Below are 8,564 nucleotides of genomic sequence, written 5' to 3' on the forward strand. Positions count from 1 at the left end.
TCAGGCTGTAGTGCAATGGCACGATCTCGGCTCCCTGCAACCTCCGCCTCCTCGATTCAAGCCATTCTCCTGCCTCAGCCTCCCAAGTAGCTGGGATTACAGGCGGCTGCCACCACACCCAGCTGAGTTTTTGTGTTTTTAGTAGAGATGGGGTTTCACCATGTTAGCCAGGCTGGTCTTGAGCTCCTGACCTCAGGTGATCTGCCCACCTTGGCCCCCCAAAGTGCTGGGATTACAGGCATGAGCCACCGTGCCCGGCCCTGGACAGAGGAAAAATATTAATATATGGGTATCTAGTGGCTGCGACCAGGCCAGAGAGAGGAAGATTAAAAAATTAAGGGAAGGAGTTTTGTCCCTAAGTTTAAAAATACATAACATTGAGACTGGAGATAAATAGACCAATACTAACAATGGTTATCTTTGGCTTTTTTGTTTTATTTTCAGCTTTAAGTTTTTATTTTTTGTGGATACATAATGGGCGAATATATTTATGGGTTACATGAGATATTTTCATACAGGCATGCAATGTATAATAGTCACATCAAGGAAAATAGGACATCCATCACCTGAAGTATTTATCCTTTGTCTTACAAACAATTCAGTTCTGTTGTTTTATTTTAAAATGTAAAATTAAATTATTTTTTACTATAGTCACCCTGTTGTGCTGTCAAATGTTAGGTCTTATTCATTATTTCTAACTTTTTTTTTTTTGAGACAGCCTCACCCTGTTACCCAGGCTGGAGTGCAGTAGCGTGATCTCGGCTCACTGCAACCTCTGCCTCCTGGGCTCAAGTGATTATCCTGCCTTAGTATCCCAAATAGCTGGGATTACAGGCACATGCTAGCATGCCTAGCTAATTTTTGTATTTTTAGTAGAGACATGGGTTTCACCACACTGGCCAGGCTGGTCTCGAACTCCTGGCTTCAAGTGATCACCTGCCTCAGCCTCCCAAAGTGCTGGGATTACAGATGTGAGTCACCACACCTGGCACTATTTTTCATACCCATTAACCATGCCCACTTCCCCCCAATCCCCAACTACCCTTCCCAGCCTGTGGTAACCACCATTCTACCTTCTGTCTCTGTGAGTTCAGTTTTAATTTTTAGCTCCCACACACACAAAAAATGAGAACACGCAAAGTTTTTCTTTCTGTGCTTTGTTTATTTCACTTAACATAATAAACTCCAATTCCACGACAATGGTTATCTTTGAGTGGGGAATTTATAGGTGATGATTTTTTTTTCTTCTATTTTTCAAATTTTCTGTAATGAGTACTTTTAAAATACTTTTTAAATAGAAAATATAAAATTTTGTTGTTAAGCCATCATTTGTTCTTTCTTTTCACTGACTTATATGATTAATACATGATCATATTCTCAATCTAAAGCTTACAAGCCAGAGGTAAAGCTAAAACCCCTCATGGACACACACAAAAACACTACCGCTGCCACAACAAACGCAGTCACTTCCCAGAGATAGTCTCTTCAGAGCTTGTCGAGTGGCAGGTAATCATCTCTTGCCGCTAGATGAAGAATAGGGCCATTCTAGAGGCTCTCTGATCAGTCATAGGTGATGGACACTTCCACATTTTCTTCCTTGTAATCCAGAGGGTCCATCTGGAAATTTTGAATACCCAGTGTAAGGTACATGGCAAACCGTCCTATGCCAGAGGGGAGAAAACTGAGCCTGAATCTGATCAAAACTGTAGATCACTGGTTTTCTTTTTTTTTTTTTTTTTTGAGACAGAGTCTCGCTCTGTCGCCCAAGCTGGAGTGCAGTGGCCGGGTCTCAGCTCACTGCAAGCTCTGCCTCCCGGGTTTACGCCATTCTCCTGCCTCAGCCTCCGGAGTAGCTGGGACTACAGGCGCCCGCCACCTCGCCCGGCTAGTTTTTTGTATTTTTTAGTAGAGACGGGGTTTCACTGTGTTAGCCAGGATGGTCTCGATCTCCTGACCTCGTGATCTGCCCGTCTCGGCCTCCCAAAGTGCTGGGATTACAGGCTTGAGCCACCGCGCCCGGCCAGATCACTGGTTTTCAATGTTGGTTGCCTACTGGGATCATCTGAGGTAGTTTAAAAAATTCCTGTGTATCAATTTCCCCCCAGAGTCTCTGGTATAATTGCTCTTGGATTTGCCTGGGCTTCAGGGATATTTATTTATTTATTTACTTACTTACTTACCCAGTCTCACTCTGTTGCCCAGGCTGGAGTGCAGAGGCGTGATCTTAGCTCAGTACAAATCTGCCTCCCGGGTTCAAATGATTCTCCTGCTTCAGCCTCCTAAATAGCTGGGACTACAGGCACCCACCAACACACCTGGCTAATGTTTGTGTTTTTAGTAGAGTTGGGGATTGACGATGTTGGCCCAGGCTGGTCTCGAACTCCTGAACTCAGGTGATCCGCCTGCCTCGGCCTCCCAAAGTGCTGAGATTATAGGTGTGAGCCACCGCGCCGGCTTCAGGGTTTTAAAGAGCTTCCCAGATAATTGTAGTGGGCTACCTTTGAGAATCACTTCTCTGGATTTAACATCCAATTTATAGAAAATACAGAGGTAAGGATAGAAGAACAGCATGGAGTGCAATAAGCAATAGCCACACTGGGACATGCTATAGGACAAACACTCAGTTTTTTAAATTTTCTTTTCTTTTCTTTTTATTGAGATGGAGTCTCGCTCTGTTGCCCAGGCTCGAGTGCAGTGACACTATCTCAGCTCACTGCAAGCTCCGCCTCCCGGGTTCAGGCCATTCTCCTGCCTCAGCCTCCAGAGTAGCTGGGACTACAGGCGCCTGCCACCATGCCCAGCTAATTTTTTGCATTTTTAGTAGAGACTGGGTTTCAATGTGTCAGCCAGCCTGGGCTCAATCTCCTGACCTCGTGATCCACCCACCTCCACCTCCCAAAGTGCTGGGATTACAGGTGTGAGCCACTGCACCCGGCAACACTCAGTTTCTTTACAAAAAGTTTTAAGAATAAAAGGTGAGGAGGAGAGAGGAACCTACAGGTTAAAAGTGACTAAATTAGTAATTGCAATGTGTAAAGAGATCTTTTTGGATCTTCAGGTGAACAAAGAAAACATATGAAAAGTTTTACACATCAAACAGGAATATTTGAACATTCAGTAGGTATTTGATATTAAGGGATTGTTTTTAATTTTGAGGTTATAATGTGGGTTTTTTTTATTTTTATTTTTTAAACTTTTATTTTAGGTTCATGGGTACATGTGCAGGTTTGTTACACAGGTAAACTCATATTATGGATGTCTGCTGTACAGACTGCTTTATCACCCAGGTACTAAGCCTAGTACCCAATAGTTATTTTTTTCTGCTCCTCTCCCTCCTCCCTACCTGAGGCCTCGTGTAGGCCTCAGTGTCTGTTGTTGTTTTACTTTTAAAACAGTTTTTATCTTTCAGAGACATGTTGAAATAACTGAATGAAATATCTCCAGATTATATATCTGAGATTTACGTGAAAAGAAGCCTATGAGAGGGAGGAGTGGGTGAGGGTGTAGAGTTAACAAAATGATTGGCCATGAGTTGATAATTGTTGAAGCTGGGCAATGGGTACATAGGCAACTCGGTATTCTGTTTCATCTATTTTTGTGTGCTTAAACATTTCCAGAATAAGAAGTTTTTTTTAGAATGCTCAGTCCAAGATATTAATTAACAATTTAGTGCTATTTATAGATAGAACATCTTTTTCCCACTACAGCGTGCAGTTCTTGGCTGTCTTCTTTTGGGGAGACAGGTGTGACCATCTGTCCTGCTCCTTGCCCATCCCCACCGCCTCTCCCTTGCTGACGGTTGCTTCCCAAGGCCAAGGCCAGAGGGCGGAGTAGACATAAGGGCATTAGACCATTAGACAGCTCTCATTTACTGAGTGGTCTTGGGCTCCCACCCTGGCTGGTTTTACAGCTGGCTTTTCCTGGGTTTGGTCACTTTGCTTGTGTTACGGATCAATTCTGTTCCCCAAAAAACCTTTTTTTGTTTTTGTTTTTGTTTTTGTTGTTTTTTGACAGAGTTTCGCTCTGTCGCCCAGGCTGGAGTTTAGTTGCATGATCTCAGCTCACTGCAACCTCCGCCTCCCAGGTTCAAGCGTTTCTCCTGTCTCACCCTCCTGAGTAGCTGGGATTACAGGCGCCCGCCACCATGCCCAGCTAATTTTTTAAATTTTAATAGAGACAGGGTTTCACTATGTTGGCCAGGCTGGTCTTGAACTCCTGACCTCAGGTAATCCGCCTGTCTCTGCCTCCCAAAGTGCTGGGATTACAGGCATGAGCCACTGCACCGGGCCCACTCTGATCTTTTCATATCCCAGGTCTATCTGAGGTGTTCGAGAGCCTAGGAGTAGGTGCTGACCTTTTCCTTTGTAAATTATTCATACGGGGTTGCCTCATAATCACTCTACTAACTGAATTACATGTCCCTAGAACTTGGTTAATTGTTTTGTGGGTTGTTCTCCTTTTTGGGGTTGTAAATAACATCATATCATATATACTAAAACTAACTTTTAAATTCTACAGTATGTCCTAAAGATCCTTCAATGACAGTACATATCATCTTATCTTACTATTATTATTTTTTTTTTTTTTTTTTTTGAGGTGAGGTCTCACTCTGTTGCCCAGGCTGGAGCGCACTGGTGGGATCATAGCTCACTATAGCCTCAAAATCCTGGGCTCAAGTGATCCTCTCACCTCAGCCTACCAGGTAGCTGGGACTACAGATGCACACCACTACACCCAACTAGTTTTTATTTTATTTTATTTTTTGTAGAGACGGGGTCTCACTGTCCTGGACTCAAGCAGTCCTTCCACCTTGACCTCCCAAAGTGCTGGAATTGCAAAGTGTGAGCCACTGTGCCTGGTCCTGCTTTCACATTTTAAAATTCTGCCAATTGCTCTCTAACATGGGTACCTCACCTTATATTCTCTCCCACTGGCAACCTGTTAGGGTGTTCTTTTCCTCTAGTCTCCCAACTCAAGGTATTCTTCTACTTCTCAATGCAATGTTCCAAATGGTTGTGGACTCATGTCAACTAACTCACTACAGTGCCCACAGATGAATTTCTTCACCTTGATATTATCAGCTGATACTCAGTATTCATTGCCTCTTCGTTTTAGTGCACCTTCCAGTATGGCAGAAATTAGAAAGTTTTACAACACATAAGCAACTATATTTTGATACTTTCCTGCAGGTAAGGTTCTGGAGGCAAATTAGGTCCTGCCAACGAGATGCTTCATTGGAAACTGGAAGGTAGAAATGAGATTATGGCATTTTTCTCTTGCTCTCTTGACTGTTTTATGATGTCAGATATGGCCAGAGGATGGAGTTCCTCACACCGCCCCGAAGTGGTACGGTGTCCAGTTTCTCCAGATTTGTGGGTGGTAAGGGGCATTTGCTGTGGTGCCAGTGATTCCCAGATGCCAGCTACTTGATCTTGGATCTTATTTGCACTAGCATTACCTTGGACTATGATCTTGGGCTCAGTCATTCCAGGGGCAATCTCTTGATATTCAAGTTCCCTGGTTGGGACAGTTGTAATAGCTTCTCTGATGAGACAGTTCTGCAGTGTTCTGGGCATAATTCCTGGAAACCTAGCCTACAGCCTAGTTCTGCCAAGTTTATAAACATCCAATTCGCTGTATTAAATCCCATTCTGCATAAAATCCCTAGGGTGGTATCTGCTTCCTGCAATTGAACCCTAACTGATACAGGCTTGCTATATGGCTTCTAATTTTACTTCTCAATTATAGGCAATGGCCCTGCTTAGCCACAATTGATGGCCTCAGCTCCCTTATTGGTAGACCAGGAAGAGAAAATCTTGGTGTTCAGCAAAATGGATTTCCCCAAAAAAGTATTTAGCTGAGCCTTAGGTACTGGAACTGACATATGAAAGAGACAATGTAATGTTGTGAGTAAACAGAACTCCAGGCTTAAATTCTGTATCCCATGTTCTGTTTGTGAATGTGTCCCTTACCAGCAAAATGACCTTCATTAAATCCCTTACTATGTCCGGGACTGAGTCTCCTTGACTTTAAAATAAGGGGTTCCAGGCTGGGCACAGTAGTTCACACCTGTAATCTCAGTGTTTTTGAAAGGCTGAAACAGGTGAATCGCTTGAGGTCAGGAGTTCGAAGCTACAGTAAGCTATGATCTCGCCACTGCACTCCAGCCTGGGAAACAGAGCAAGACTGTGTCTCTAAAAAAAAGAAAGCTAAAATAAAATAAGGGGTTTCAGATGACTTTTAAGGTCTATTTTAGCTCAAAGATTTTATGGTCCTATGAAATCATTATTACAAACCTGAGCATAAAATGGTTAAATGTTGTTCACTAAACCCTAAAACCCTTGCAAATGACAGGTTCTTTCCTCTTCCTCCTTGCTTTGCCAGTCTGTCTTGAGGCGTTAAGGTTTCTCCTGTTCTGTCTGCTTGCTTTTGTTCCATCGTCCATTAATAGTAAATTGACGTAAAATTGCAGTTCCAGAGAAGTAGAGGTGTTGCTATGGAAACAGCTTTGATTCATTGATGTAAACATTAAGCTGTGGTTGCTCATCCCTGAAGTGCTGGCAAAAAGAAAAAAATACAAAATAAACGTTATAGTAAGAATGACTTTTTGTTTTCAGAGAAGGTGAACCACACTCTGAAGGCTTGCTCTGAAGGTATATGTAGCACATTCTTACCAGGATTCAGATCTACCCCAGGTGTAATGATGCTCCCTGACTCAGTGTCTGATGTGATGCAGGAAGACTGAACTGTGGTATTAGTCCGGTCCCCCTGCACTGTGTTACAAGGAAATCCCAGAACTCATCATGATTAACGTCAAATAAAAATACCTCCCCTTTAGGCAGATTGGTTGTGGCTCAAAATTGTCCCCTTTTGGGGCTTAATGAAATTTTATTTTTTCCCTTCAAACTGAATATCTCATTTACTTTCAGAAAGAAGATTTCCTAATTTTGGCCCTTTCTTTTTTCTTTGAGTGGGGGGAGTGTTTAAAACTGTTTGTTTTTTAAACAAACATTGGGCATTCCAATAATTAAAATCATTTTAAACACAAAAAAATAATGGCACTCTGACTAAATGGCATTTAGTAGCCAGCGGGACACCTTAGGCCAGGTTGGTTTTACTCTAGATTTCATTGTCATCCCACCCCACTTCTTCCTTCACCAACATGCACGCTCTTTTCCTGTCATGACAACCAGATAGGCAGAGGCAGGTGCAGCCCTCATCATCAGTGGTTCTCAATTCCTTGATGTGAACAGGACAGCACAGGCATTAAGCTTGATCTGGCCTCTTTGCATTGTACAAAGTTAAACAGCTAAACGAAGTAAAATACAAAGGCAATACCTGTGGAATGCATACCGCACGTTGGCGGGCATGCCTCATTGCAATTTGCCTGCTTGTTTCTATTCTGTCATTTCTTTGGAAGGCAGCAGATTTTTCTCTTGCATTTCTGTATTCTTTAATTTCAATTTACTGAATTTCTTGATCTCAGCCACGTCGGGTTTGTCAGGCATAGAGGAAGTGGAGTGAGGCACGAGAGTAAATGGAATCTTTTCTATTTCTCTCTCTCTCTCTTCCCCTCCCCCTTCTCCTCCGCCTCCCTCCCTCCCTCCCTCCCTCCCTCCCTCCCTCCCTTCCTTCTCTCTCTTTCCCCTCCTCCTACCTTCTTCCTTCCTTCCTCTCTCCCTTCTTTCTTTCTTTCTTTTGTTCCTTAGTTTTATTTAAGTATAATGTATATACAATAAAATTCACTCACTTTAAGAGTGCTGTTTGGTGAATTTTGATGATTCTACGCAGTATTTAACCTCCACGAACACTGAGATACAGAACGGTTTCATCATGCTAAAAAGAATCCTCTTATCCCTTTGCAGTTGATCCCCTTCACCCTCATCCCTAGTACCAGGTAACCACACATCTATCTCTGTCACTATGGTTTTACCTTAGTAGAATTTCATGTAAATGGAATCATATAGTATGTAATCTTCGTGTTTCACTTCTTTCACTTAAAATTAATGTCTTTGATATTCATCCCTAATGTTGTATAAATGATTTCATTCTTTTTTCTTGCTATATGATATTCTGTAATATGAATACACCACAATTTGTTTATTCATTCACCAGTTGATAGAAATTTGGCTTGTTAGCAGTTTTTGGCTATTGTAAATAATGCTGCTACATACAAGTCTTTGTATGGACATGTGTGGTTGTTTCTCTTGAGTAACTACCTTGAAGTTGGATTGTTGGGTTGTATGGTAAGTGCATAAAGTTTCATAACTGTCTAAGAGTCTGCCATGCTGTTTCCAAAGTGGCTGTACCAATTTGCATTCCCACCTGCAATGTATGAGGGTTCCAGTTGCTTCACATCCTTGCCAACACTGGGTATGTTCTCCCAGTTGCTGTACTAATTTCTTGGTGGACTAGCACCAATCTGTAGACTATACTTCATGCAGGACTACTCCAACCCATTCATAGGAATATGTCCACGGTCGTAAATGTCATGGAATAAAAAACCAGGCATTCTGGTTATTGCCGACCAGAACAACAGATTCTAATGCAATACTCCCCCCAGA

At 42.5% G+C, this 8,564-nt stretch overlaps 1 protein-coding gene across 1 annotated transcript; it reads right to left on the reverse strand.

Moving 5' to 3' along the window:
• Positions 1-7,397: 7,397 nt before the first annotated feature.
• On the reverse strand, positions 7,398-7,508 carry LOC111551829 (thymosin beta-4-like). Its single transcript, XM_023225896.1, has one exon. It carries the CDS (start codon positions 7,506-7,508, stop codon positions 7,398-7,400), a length of 111 nt encoding a protein of 36 aa, XP_023081664.1.
• Positions 7,509-8,564: the final 1,056 nt, after the last annotated feature.

Source organism: Piliocolobus tephrosceles, chromosome 8, assembly GCF_002776525.5.
Source record: "Piliocolobus tephrosceles isolate RC106 chromosome 8, ASM277652v3, whole genome shotgun sequence".
Lineage (NCBI taxonomy): Eukaryota > Metazoa > Chordata > Mammalia > Primates > Cercopithecidae > Piliocolobus > Piliocolobus tephrosceles.

Coding starts and splice junctions, on each gene's coding strand:
- LOC111551829 (XM_023225896.1), bottom strand. CDS start 7,508: ATGCCTGACAAACCCGACGTGGCTGAGATCAAGAAATTCAGTAAATTG.